Consider the following 13,838-nt stretch of genomic DNA (forward strand, 5'->3'; position numbering starts at 1 on the left):
TTAATTCTAACACGGGTGATGAGGAAATGTTCCGTAGAGACCTGCTGTAAGAATAGGTTCGGCTATAAGGTTATATGTTCAGCCTATTTACATTACGTGTCTGCTATTTCAAGGGGAAGAAACATAGAGTGAGAAATAATGCTGATCTGATAATAAACTGATGTTGCAATGACTCCCGTTTCTCACCCACTCCTCAACACAACTGTATTTGGAATCATTTTAGGGAAGTTTCTAAAGCTTTTACATTATCCACACTTTCCTTATATACATTACAGTTACAGCAGAACAACATATATAGTTGTTGTTTTTTTTCAGGCTGTTTTTTTTAGAGTGTGAAATAGTATCTTGTAATCAGAAAAAAAATGATACTTCTAATTTTATATTCAGTTTATTGATATTATGCTGTGTATAATGAGAAATAACCATGTCATAGAAATCAGCCTTTTCATTTGACAAGATTCCTTTTACTTAGAAAACAAGAAACACATTTGGCACATTTTGGACACTTTCCGTCATGATTTGCCCTGATAGCTGAAACTGAGCCCAATATAAAGGGACAGACGCAGGTGGATAAGATTAGTGATAAATGGAGACCAGGCAGAGTTAGGCAGGAGAATAGAATGAACAATTAAGGTCAGCATGACACTTTTGGAACAACTGTTCCAAAAACCTGCCACACTGTCCACTAAAACCTTTGTGGAACAAATATGCTTCAACCTATTTAGTAAACATTTAGTGCAGTCATTGTTAAGATGTGGATCAGTCGGAAGCTTCATCCAGAGTTCCAAGGCGGTTTCATTGGTGTTTTACAGTTTTTATTTTTGAAATAAAGGTTTGACTGTATGACTTTGTGTCATACAAACTATGTTTTATACTTTTCCACTTTATAACTTGGAAACTGAACCCCACTTAATCAGATATGCAATACCAGGCAAAAAATGCTCCTAAAACCCTCTGCGCTTAAGGGTTTAGGAGTTATGGTTAACATATATGAAGAACTTTCACATTTTAACCAACAATCGCTAACTGTAATTAATGACTCAGAGTAACAGTGCAATACAGAATTCATATTGTTTTTGCATAGAAGAATATACCTGTTTTGTTGCCATAATACTTGTTGTTGCAACTTTCAGCACCGTGACAGGCACAAATGATAATGTGGAGGTTTTGTTCTGTGGTAAATTTTGACACAAGTTACTGACCACATCTGATGGAAGAGTTAAATTCTGCTGAGTTTCTGTTCCATTTCCCCATTTTGAGGATGACATGAATGTTAATAGCTCTATAAGTAGCCTGTGATGGCACACTGAAGGCTAGCTGGTCCTGGCAGATTAGGAAAACAAATCATTCTGTATCAGGTTTGCTGACAGACTTTTTGCTCTTCTATTTCACGATGTGGTGAGTTTGAATATTTTTAACATGTATTCTTTATTTTTCATTTATTTCAGCTTGTATATCTGCATCATCTCATCAGTTCCATCATGAAGTTGCTGGTTTTGTGTGTCCTGGTTTTCTCTGAGATGGAGTGGTCCAGAGCTGATCGTAAGCATTTCTCAAGTGTACAACCATTGTAAAGTTACTAAGACTCAAACAAACTAACTCCTGTCTAAAATGTCCACAGCTGTTCCAGATAATGGCTCTGCCGATGAAGGTCAGAGTGTCGTTTTCTTCTAGTTTTGGTTCTTCAGTCAGAGGGTTCAGAACCCTAACTAATCCATAATAAACCTGACATGTATGTCTCCTTGTACTGATTTATCAAAGCATAAACATGCTTTCTCTTCAGATTATGCAGTACACTTATCTCAAAATGTCTTCTCTTGGCTGTGGAAACTATATATATTGTGGTTTCAGCCTCCACGAGGCTCCCTTGGTTATTCTTGTATTTTCTGAGTGAATAGTTTCCCCCAACTATAAGCATCTATCTACAATCTAGTGTAAAACATTCAGGGGATCCTTTGCTCTAACTGACACTGTTTTTTTCAAAGCAAATTAAGTTGTCAGTGATTCTGCCAATCTCATAATTGAACATTAAAACATACAGCTCATAAATTTAGACTATGGTATTCTGTCTTTTTTAATAAGTTAAATTTTAATTATGAACAATGAAAAATGAGATTCCAAAGTCTTGCTTTTAGGGAATATTGTTCATTCATATGCTAACACACAATTTTTTAACCAAATTTCTCAATTTTTTGCTCATTAAAACCAGCAGACTTGGTCCAGAGATCTGCTTCCTGTCCTCCTGGCTGGTCTGAGTACAACAATAACTGCTACAACTATGTTCCAAGGCCCATGGATTGGGCTTCAGCTGAGGTGATGTCCAATAACATTGTGCTGTTCGGCTCTTTTACTATCACTTATTTTATAGTTCTTAATTGACAAAGCAGTTTCTACTTCTTTAAATAATTCCATGTTTGTGTGCAGAGAACCTGCATATCCATGGGGGGACACCTGGCATCAATTCATGACATGAGAGAACACCAAGAGATACAGCATATGATAAGAACGGCAAGTTATCAGACTAAACCAACATGGATCGGAGGCTATAATGCACAGCAGGTATTTTCTATTGTAAAGTTTATTTTTTTAAGTATTTTAATGAATAACTGAAAGAAATGTATAATCTGCTGAGTTTGGTCTGCCAGACAGAGCCTTGGTTTTGGAGCGATGGAAGCCGTTTCGTCTACACAAGCTGGTGCCCAGGAGAACCTAATAATACCGATGGCCAGCAGCACTGTTTGCAGATGAACCATTCAGGTAAAAGAAATGATCACATATAAGTGAATTCCTTTTTCAAACTGTAAAAAGCGTAATAGGTAATTAGAAGGTTTACTGTTTAAGTAAGTGTTATATTTACTCAATTAAAAACAGGTGCATATCTATTTTTTGTTTTGTAAATATACCTTTCCCACAATCATTACTGTATTTAAACCCCATTAGGTGTTTGCTTTCTGATGTTGACTGATTTTTTTTCTCTTGTGGCTAGCTGATAAGTGCTGGGATGATCTCTATTGTGGGTCACAACTCCCTTCCCTCTGTAAAATGAAAGTCGAAGCCGTCTGAGAGGAAGCCTTTTTCTGGTATAAAGATGCTTGAACCACAACCAGTGGCAGATGGGTGTTTTTCCAAAGATCTGCCTCATAGACATCATAGTTGCTAAAAACTCTGTCTGCTTTTTATTTCACATATTTTTTCTGTAAGACCAAAAGAAGTCTCCTCATAGCAGACTGAACGTTTCATAAAGGATCACTAAATAAAATCTTCCTCTTTGCTTTGGCCTTGAATAAAATAATCTATTGAAGCATAAAAACGATTGTATATGGTTTACTCCCTGTCTTTATCTTGATTTGTTAAGTTCATTTGTTCCTTTTGTTATTTTGTTTTTCATCTTTTTATTTTAATCCAAATTTAGTCTGACCAGTCTTTTTGTCATTATCTTTCACGTCAACACTATCCATTTGTCTGAAATATGTTATTTATTGCTGTATTTGCAACACTAACAGCATTATTTTATACTATGCCATATGGCTGCCAGTATATAAGAGATGGACATAAGGAGATAGAATCATATTTAGAGCTCATCCCGGCCTTGGGATTGATGCCGGGTGGTCATGCATCAGTCTTGGTCTGGATTTATCGGGCCTTTATAAATTTGATCGAGGCAGTTTTAGACTTTTTCATAAAGAAAAAAAATATTATAATAGTAGCTTCTATTGATCATTAGCTACACACATCACTGCATGTGAATTTAAAAAAAATTGAGTGATCAGAGCTCTGCTGGCTCACTCTAATTTTGATTTTTTTTTTTTTTTTTGTAATAATCCTGGCATTGATATCAAAAAGTCCACATAAACGAAATTAGCTTTACACAGTTCACTGTATGATTTTGGTGAGCTATGGTCTTCCAAGTCCTGCATTGCTTGTTCCGTAGTCTTCTCCAGATGTCTGCAAAGACGTAGAACATCCTATGTGACAGAAAGAGGGGATGCATAGTTAAACTTCCGCTCATTAAATATACTTTAAGCAGTCTGAGAGTTGGGTTCCCACCACTTTGTAGCCTATAGAGTTTTGAAACTGGGTTGACTTTCAGCGTACTTTCTTCTGACATGAGTGCTCTGCAATGTAACGCACCACTGATGCTTTTGTAGTGAGTGGAGTACTTGCTGCTGTATAATTGAGATGGAAAAAGGAAATGGAGCTATACATTGTTTTCGAAACAAAGAGTCTCTCTTTTATTGTTTAGATAGTGAATTAAGAAACTTTGGTAAAGTAAGAAAGATATTCACAGATTCGGCTTCTCTGGACCAATGACTCGTCGGCCGATCATTTCTCCTACAAAACCGACATCTCTCCGTAAACAAGGCAAAGCAGAAAGTGAGCTACAACCGTAGTTTCCTGAAAGCAAGTTTCCCCCAGTGCTGGGAGAATTACATTGGAGTATATGCAGAATTTGCTGGTTTGCAAATGCTTAGTGACCGTCTGCAAGGTGCAATACCAGGAAAATATTAATAAAGAAATATTCAACAGCGTCACCAAGGATTATTGACAGTTATTGGATTGGAAAATATTGCATTAGATTTTTTTGTTAGGACTTCCCCAAAGCTTAAATGAAAAAAACACTCAATAAAGTCCCTTTTGCTAGGTGTAGGATAGAAAACAAAACCTTTGAAAATAACTGTTTGCTCCAATTTAGATTAGTAATACCCCCACTTTTACGTTTTGTATTATCAGAATAAGTATAAAATGAGCAATAACTATATTATAGATCATTGAAGTGCCACCAAACGTGTAGCACACATAGATAATCTCATCTGGATCATACTACAACTCTTACTTAGGGAAAATGTGCATAACTCAATTATTTAAGATATTCTCTTTGTTATTATAAGCATATAATTGCCAATAACTACACTGTAGATCATTGTAGTTCCACCACACATGCAGCACACATAGATAACCTGATCTGGATATCTGCTGGGTATTATACCTGCTGAGACAGAGCTGACTCATTCATAGAGGCTAAAGATAAAAACTTCTTTCCATCCAGTATCCTGTTAGGATTACTCTTCCTTCCGACGCCAGCGAGTAGCAGGCAGCCCGTTTCAGCAGCTCCCTTTATTTTATTAGAACAATTTGACACAGGTTTTGAGTTACTGAGTCACGTGACCTGGAAGTTATTGAAGAAAAATCCTAATTTTTTACTTTAAAATATCTTTAAAATGTTAGAATAGCTTAAAATGGAATTAAAACAAATAAGCCCTACAGATGTTATCTATTAGCATGTTTTTATATCTGCTTCATCTTAGCTGATCACAAGATAAGGAATTTATAGATTTTGTTTCTCAAGACTACTTGGTACTAAAAAGTCCCTACACCACAGCATGTGGGAGGAGGGAGCATTTGAGAGACGCTGGCTGAAATCGGAGCCCCTCAATTGCATCAACCGTCAGCTAGATCCCGCAGACAACAATCTTCACCATGGTAGTGAACCTGCAGGAATCCGATCCTATGAGCCAGGCTTATGGGACTAAAACTGAACCCCCCGCGTTCCGAGCCAAAACCTTGAGGGTTCCGTGGAAAAACCTGGCTGACAGATTTTAAACTGAAGATGCTGATCTCGTATTGAATGGCTTTCACCAGTTTATCCATAGATTATCCTTAGATGGCAGTGACTCACTTAAGCTGCGTATTGATTATTTCAGACAGTTTTTTGACACTGAACTTTTGGCTCTTATTGTCAATCAGAGCAATCTGTAATGCACACAAGAAAGTTCAAACCATGCCCAAGGCTAATGGTACATAAAGGTGCTCAGTGCACAGAAATATCTTTACACTGCACTGTAATGATACTGTGTCAGCTGTGAACATGAACCTATACACAATGTGAACTGATGTCTCTAAAAACCAATTTTCCAGACAGGTTCGATGAACTTGATTGAAGTCCAAGGTCACTGCACCAAAGTGACAGCTTCCCATACTATCCCGTCATGCACACGCAGAGGCCAGTTGGTTGGTTTTTATGTAATTTACTAAAAGGGGTAGGCAACAACACACCAATAGCTCAGTGAGCTTCCCTACTGGTCCACTAGTCACTCTGTGTACACAGCAGAGCGCTGAAGAGATTGTGTCATTTACAAATTCATTTTACTGTGAGTTCTGACAACATTTTTTCTTTTTCTTACTTGTGATCATATATTACTTGTGATAATATATCTTTAAAATGAATTTTATACAATTTGGTCTTTGTTTTACAAATGAAATAAATTTGAAAAAAATAAATACAGAGAGCGGTCAAAATAAATTTTTGATTATTTAATTATAAGTTACTTAACAGCACCTTCGGGGGGGTTTACAGAAAATAATGAGCATGAGAGCCACTGTCCAGGATGAGACATCCAAGATCCATAAGAACATTGAAGACAAGGTTCCAACAGACGTTCTCAGCAAATGTCTCAGACAACTGGAAGATGAGGTGCCAGAGGTTCTGTCATCGGAGAATTACCCCCTATGGGACTTACCACCAAAGAAATAACCGAAGTGGTGGATATCAGGAAATCCTACCAAGAGCTAAACAAAGCTAGACTGAAGGACAACACAGAGGCACTCATCATGGCTGCACAGGAACAGGCCCGGATTAGGGCACCAGATAGAGGAAAAAGGTAAGATACCAGATTTTCTCATATTTTAGAAAGAGAAATTTAAAATGATCTCTTCTCAGTTCAGAACATTGACCTGGATAAAGCACACTATGGGGCATCATCTTTCTGCAGATCCATTCTGTCATTCCGTATGTAAATGGTGGGGGCTAGTTTCTTAAGATGCTCCTAGAGTTGGGAGCGAAAACAGAAGAAGTCTGAAACTGTTATGTAGGAGTTAAATGTGGTCTGTTTCATTAAAATCTCCAGACAATGAATTGAGCTTGGTGGTTTTATTGGAGGTGTGGGCAGTTAGATCTTCAGGGCCGATATCCAGCAACTTTTAGATGCTTCCTTGGTCCAAAACACCTGAATCAAGTAATATATGATGAAGAGGGTTTTGGAGAATTGACTGCAAACTATCAGCTACAGTAGTAGCCATTCAAAATGTCCCCACTTTCCTTTAAGGGCCCTTGCCTGGTCCCCAACTATTCCTTTTGAAACATTAAAATTTGTACTAAAATATTATTTCTCTCATGATTTGTGTACATTGATATCCAAAGTGAAATGTTATCTCCTAGTCAGACTCTGTAATACAGTGAAAGGGTGGATTCAGTAAAAAAAAAAAAATGCACGTCCAGGAGAAGGGGGTCACTCCAGTGGCTGGAAGTTGGAGGGATTTCTGCTGAGAGTTTCAGGGAAGTTGGGTGCCATTCGGCTGGTGCGGGAAGGGCAGTTTTGAATGGATGCCACTGTATTCAGTTTAGGTGTGTTGGATTTTAAAGTTGCAGGATACCAAGATTGGAGTTACGGAAAAATGTTGAATAAGGTTGAATACTTATGAATGACTACATAAGGGTTCCTAAACATTGAGATCTGACCTATATTCTGTTTATGTATTAATGAAAGAAAATAAACTTCAGGAATGAAGGTTACATTTAAAATGTATTTATTAGGATTTACTCAGACAAACTGAAGCATTAATGAAAGACTCGTTGATGACCTATTCTTAGTTTTCATTTGAAGTACCGGTATATTGTTTTTTGTCATTTATTGCATAATTTCATGCTTAGTCATTGTTTGCTCATTTTATGAAAACAAGAACAGTTGTAGGAAAGGATTTTATAACCGCAATACTCATTAATTCAAAGCAAACCTACAGAATATATTTGATTTTTCACAAATGATTCAGGTTTTCAGTAAAATAAATCGTGATTCAGCTTTTGAAAAAGAGAAGCATCACTTCTTCTTTTAGATTTCTCCTTGAATTCATAGAAAGATGTTTGTAAAATGTACAATTAAATCCCAGTTCCTCTAAGAAACTGCTCAGTTAGGACACAGTTCTGCATGCGTCATACCTCTTTGAAGCTGCAAGTAAAACGAGCTGGAATTCCCCACGTGCCCAAGAAAATTGTTTGCTTAAAAGAATGTTGTTCAGTGGGAAGTGGGAAGAGCTAAGCCAAAGAAAGCAGATGTGACTGGCCAGACAATCCTATGTAGAAACCACACCACATCCTGTATAAAGGAAGATAGAGGAAGTGAGCTCACAGTTAAAGCAGCTCTTCTGAGGGCTGCGTATGAATGCGATTTTCTTTTCATTAAACAACTTTAGATTTTGTGATAAGAGGAATTTAAGGTCAGACCACCCGGTGATGTATTTGTTTCGTTGCTTTGTGGTTGGATCGCTCTACTCAAGTGGTATGTATAAAAAAATCATGAAAGCTTCTTATTTCATTTGCTAAAAAGATTTTCTCTGTATTAAAGTGAGTATGTTATAAATTAGTGAACAGATGTAGTTGGTGCAGTCTAAGTAGGTTGTTAGGCTGGATATAATATGCATTAAACATTTCCTTTAAATTAAAACCTCAGCTTTAATCCCATTATGATCTATGAGAACAAAGAAAAACTCAAACCAAGCTTTTTGAAATGGAAAAGATTTACTATTACCTACGTGTTTTGTAGTATGAAGATATATCCCCTACAAATGCTGCAGTGTAAACAGTTGAAGTCAGGACATTGCTGCTGAATGTAATCTTTAAACAGAAAGAATAGCTCTGCTCATACATTTAACCGTAATATGAGAACCTAATGTTTACATTAGGTTCATATTACAGCTGATAAGGAAGTAAAATTTGTTCCTTCCTAGAAGTAGAGCAGATCTGAAAATGGGAAACGCTTTCAAATGTGAGATTAAAATTATCACTCTAAAACTGAAGCATTATTTTTTTATAACTTTTCAGTTGCTCCATCTTTCAAAGCTTATTTGGCTGCTTGTATCTGTAGTAATTTGTCATGAACCGGGGATAGATGGACCCAGTATTCAAGGAGAGACAGTCAGTAGGAAAGTTCCAAAAGGTTTATTAAATTAACAAAAACTAAAGTGGAGCTGTGGCTCGGACACTGCAGGCGGGGGGGCGGGGCATCGCCCAATCTCAGACAGGCTGTAGTGGGAGAAACACAGGTAAGTGACCACGATCATCGGAGAGAACATGATTATCTGAATTGGTCACTTACCTGGTTTAACAGTCCAGACCAAGAATGTCCCCAAGTGCTGCAGTCCCTGAGGTCATCCTGGAAGCCGATCCTGGTCAGGGATTCAGGACATACAGAACAGACAGGATCCAGATCAGGCAGGAACAGAAACAGGTGGCAGGATCCAGACTTCTAGGCATCCACAGGCTCCCAGGAGGGAGCAGAGTCTGACTGGGACCAGAAGCATGACCAGGTGGTCACGCACAGGAGCAGACAGGATCAGGTGCAGACAGGCAGGCTCAGTGGAAGAAGGTAGCCGAGACAGGACGTAGAACCGGAACTTGAAGCAGGACTTTAAACCGGTCTCCTCCCTGGAGCCAGGCTTACTTTGATAAAAACTGAACCTCCCTCCATAATGAGCCAAAAACCCAGAGGACTCCGCGGGGGAGGAACAGTGGACGATCAGGAGACGAGACAAACACTAAAACCCTCTTTCCACTGGCAGCTAGGATCCAGGACACGAACCATGAAATAAAACTGAAACAGACTGACAGAAAGACAAGAAATGATCTGACACTGAATGTTCAGGCTGAACTGGATATAAACCAGAGGAAACAGGTGAGAGGAATAAATTATAATTGAGGTAGGGAAGGAAAACGACAGGTGAAAGGAATGACTAATTAAGCAGGAGCATACAGGCCAGATCATGACAGTAATTTCTTTAAAACAATAGGTTCTTTTATTACAGAATTCAGGACATAATGCACAGATAGAAAAAACATTACCCTGTCTCAATAGATAATTATAGAATATTAATAGAACAGAATGTTATTATGCCAAGAGGCACAGCAACAATATGGGTGCACCGCAGAAATTAAAACAGTCTTAAAAAAGGCCAAAAACATACATTTTACACAAATAACATTTTAGTTAATAAGTGTAGAAATTGAAGTGATGAGAAATTGTTAAAAGAAATGCAGAGAGGTAGACTGCATGTTGTTTGTGTGTTTGTGAGTTATAGTAGTTCTACTCCCCCGATGAAAGAAGCTGTTAATCAGTGTGGTGCTGTTTGCGTCACTGACCTTAAGTGACTCCCAAAGGGCAGCAGTTCATGCTCACAAATATTTGGCTGAGTTTTGTTTCGTCATTTAAATACATTTCAATAGTTTTATGGGTTCATTTTCTACTGACAACTTTTATACACATTTATCATAACTACCGGTAGCAGGATTTAAAGGATTTGATTTGTTTAACTTGAACACATAAGTGTGAAAAGAAATATTTTCCTCTTCCTGACCACCAAGATTTTTATCTTTAGCTTTGCCTGCATATTACAGTAAAAACTGCTTACTAATAACATCACAACTCGATTTTTTCCATGTTTGCATTCCAGAGGTCTGACTGTTTGAGCTAATCTCTCTATTGGAGATGGTTCTGACATGCAAAACCTGTCGGGCTAACACTTTCTGCTCAGGTGAAGATAGACAATAAGAAAATGAATGCTAATATTTCTACAATTGTTTTGAGAGGTACTTTAAGTTTGGTCATAATGTTTTCAACACAGCTAATCTGATGGCATTTTGTTTACTGGATGGAATGTTTAAGGTTATATTGACTATATTATACCAAGTATCCATTTTGCACAACTCATACAAAACATCTCCTATCTCGTACTTTAATCTGAACACTATACAAAAGAATATAGGAATAACATTTTTTTGAAGGTATTACTTATTTTATTATTAAAAGGAACCCAACTGTAAAACTTCAGGCACCTGAAATCAACTCTCAGGCAAAAACATCTTCTGCCACATGATTGGAGCCAAATGTCAATGGCGCTTCCTCTATGATTTAAAGAACATTGTACATTTCTGCAAAAAGAAGGAATTTGTTATAAATCAGGGGAAAGTTGTTAGAGTGCACTGGAAGACTTTACATGAAATATGATTACAGTTAAAAAAGGAGAATGTGATGTCTAATTTTCCAAAGTCTGGTTTGTTTTTTATTTTTGACCTGAAAAAAAAATCTTAAAGGACTCGTGCTTTATTTATATTAAATATGAAGGTACTGTAACGTGTGTCAGATTTGACTATTACTTTAAGTACGAACGGTTAGAATAAAGAATAAATTCTCTAAAGTGTCTTTAGCTTCTCCCATTAGCAGCTAACCTTAGTTAACATTACTAGCACAAAAGTCTCTTTATCATTTATTGTGATTTTTGTAAATAGTCTGTACTTATATAGGGCTTTTTCAAGTCAGGAAACCATGACCAGAGTGCTTTACACTACATTCAGTCAAACATTAATATTGGCAAGCTACATTGTAGCCACAGCTGCCCTGACAGAAGCGAGGCTGCCGTACACTGGCACCACCAGGCCCTCTGACCACCAGAGGTAAACAACACCACTAAAAGCCAGAGACGGGACTAATACCAACAACCCTCCGATAGCAGGGAAAAGTCCTGCACCTGATGACACTGTCGCCCCTTTTCCTGGACTCACACCACCTCATAATTACAGCCATGTAATACATAGAAAACAATTTTAAAATAATTGGACACATCATAACCTGATATTTTCATGTGTTTTTTTCTCATTAAGGTGTTTTTTCTATATATGCTCCACCTGAGAAGGTCGAAGCCTTTGCTGGAGGACATGCCATCCTGCCCTGCAGTTTGAAAATCTCTAGGATTGGCCCTGCTTCTACGGTAGAGTGGTCCAAAGTAAGCCTTAAGTCTAAAATCGTGTTCTTGTATCGCGATGGCTGCGAGACCTTTGGGATGAAGGATGTGGATTTTGAGTTCAGGACGAGCCTCTTCATGAGAGAAATGAAAAATGGGAATGTCTCACTGAGGATCTCCAACTTAAAACTTTCTGATGCAGGGATCTACAACTGTTCCTTTTTCGAAAGAAATAAACTTAAAGAGACTGCAAACGTCGAGCTGCTTGTTGGTATGTAGCTTTTACTTTGTTTAAATTAATGGTCAGAATCAGGCAAAAATTAAATGCTAAATACTTGTAATTCCACTTCTTTTTGAGATATTATTTGAGGCCATTTAATGACTATTTAAACATGTTGTTTCAGTAAGAAGGTCTTTTACATTGTTGGTCTAAGAGGACATAATGTTTTAAACAGGAAACACTCACTGACAGAACAATGGCAGTTGGGTGGAAAGCAGACGCTAAGGGAGTCAGAAATCTTGGCAATAAAATCTTTTTTCTCTCTTAGGTATCTAAAAAAAACTTGGCATGTCACACAGATTTCAACACAGACTTCTTTGTGTGCTTAAGGCTAACATGCACACACACAATTAAAGTAGCCAGGGCCAAAACACACTCACACGCATTCACACCATGTTACTATATATACAAATACAACTGAGATGGGTTGTATTTATACAACCCTACTCTGTATTGTGAATTGTGGACAGCAGTGGAATTCAACTTGACAATAAATTATTTTTCTTTTCCCCCGTCCGGTGGACAAATGAAGATAATCGCTATCAGTGTCTTGATTTTTGTCCTTAAAGAGAACCTACCATTTGAACTACCATACACTCTGTCATGTTTATCCTATATATCCCCTCTTCTCTTGATCAAGTAATTGATGTCTGGTTGTTACATATTTCGCTGTTACAAGCGTTGACAGTTCCAGAACATTTTCAAACAAAAAGGCCAAAAAGGGGCCAATTTTCTCTGAAGGGTGGCCCCTGAGACTCTGGTCTCTTTCAGATGGATCATTGAACCTGTGGTCTTTACCTAAAAATCCCTTTAGTTTCAGTCAAACATATTTATGACTAGCATGTTAAACTAGGCCAAATTATATTGCCACGTATAGGAATTGAAGGATTTTCATCTTGCTGGTACTATGACATATGTAGGTTTATTGGTCAAGAGGAGTCTATGACCTTAACTTGACTTGTCCTGTTTTGGCTACAAAAACAGGGGACTTTAAAGTGGTCATAAGATATAACAAATTATCATATTTAACAACCTTTTTATTGATTTTTTTTTGTGCAGCTGCAGTGTCTGAGCCAAAGCTTGAAGTGGTTTTTATAGAGAATGAGAGAGTAACCATCACATGTCAAGCTAGCTGCTGGCTGTCAGCGCCAAAGATCAGCATCCTGGACGATGAGGGAAATGACATCATCACTGATGAGGAGCCAAACCAAGAGCAAAATGTGAGAGGATGTTACGCCAAGCAAACATTCCCCATGCAGGATTCTGCAAAAAGGTAACAACTTTAGTTTATTTAGGATGTTTATATACAAATAACATAATATTAGAGAACAAATATATCTCTTAATACGTTGTCATTTAACTCAACCAATTTTCAATACTATTTAAAATTGCTGGACAGGACAGGGGAAAAGACAAATGTATAGGCTACTAATGATACAACTATGTATATGTCACCTTCAAAGGTATAACTCTGCCACCAACCGATTACTAAGACAGCAGATAAAATTTATTAGAAGGGCACAGTGGTCCAATCCTCTGTCTTCATTTGCTTCACTGTAATACCAACTTTTTGACCATTTTAGATTTTATTTGCTTCAACTGTTCCATTTCTTTTCCTAGAACTAGCAATATGTTAAATTAATCAAACATCAAAGCATTGAACTACCCCTCTGTGTTTAAAAAATCCATTATTCATAAATAACTAGTTTTAGCATAATAACTTAAACAGATTCAACTAGAAATCATCAGGTTTCCTTCAGAGTCAACTGTC

General features: G+C 37.4%; 1 protein-coding gene across 1 annotated transcript; it reads left to right on the top strand.

Annotated features, from left to right (window-relative positions):
• Positions 1–8,210: 8,210 nt before the first annotated feature.
• On the top strand, positions 8,211–13,466 carry LOC107104148 (butyrophilin-like protein 8). The gene is made up of 3 exons (XM_015404079.1): positions 8,211–8,333; positions 11,708–12,058; positions 13,127–13,466. Exons 1-3 carry the CDS (start codon positions 8,213–8,215, stop codon positions 13,342–13,344), a joined length of 690 nt encoding a protein of 229 aa, XP_015259565.1. The 5' UTR covers positions 8,211–8,212; the 3' UTR covers positions 13,345–13,466.
• Positions 13,467–13,838: the final 372 nt, after the last annotated feature.

Source organism: Cyprinodon variegatus, unplaced genomic scaffold, assembly GCF_000732505.1.
Source record: "Cyprinodon variegatus isolate N-32 unplaced genomic scaffold, C_variegatus-1.0 Scaffold1629, whole genome shotgun sequence".
Classification (NCBI taxonomy): Eukaryota; Metazoa; Chordata; class Actinopteri; order Cyprinodontiformes; family Cyprinodontidae; genus Cyprinodon; species Cyprinodon variegatus.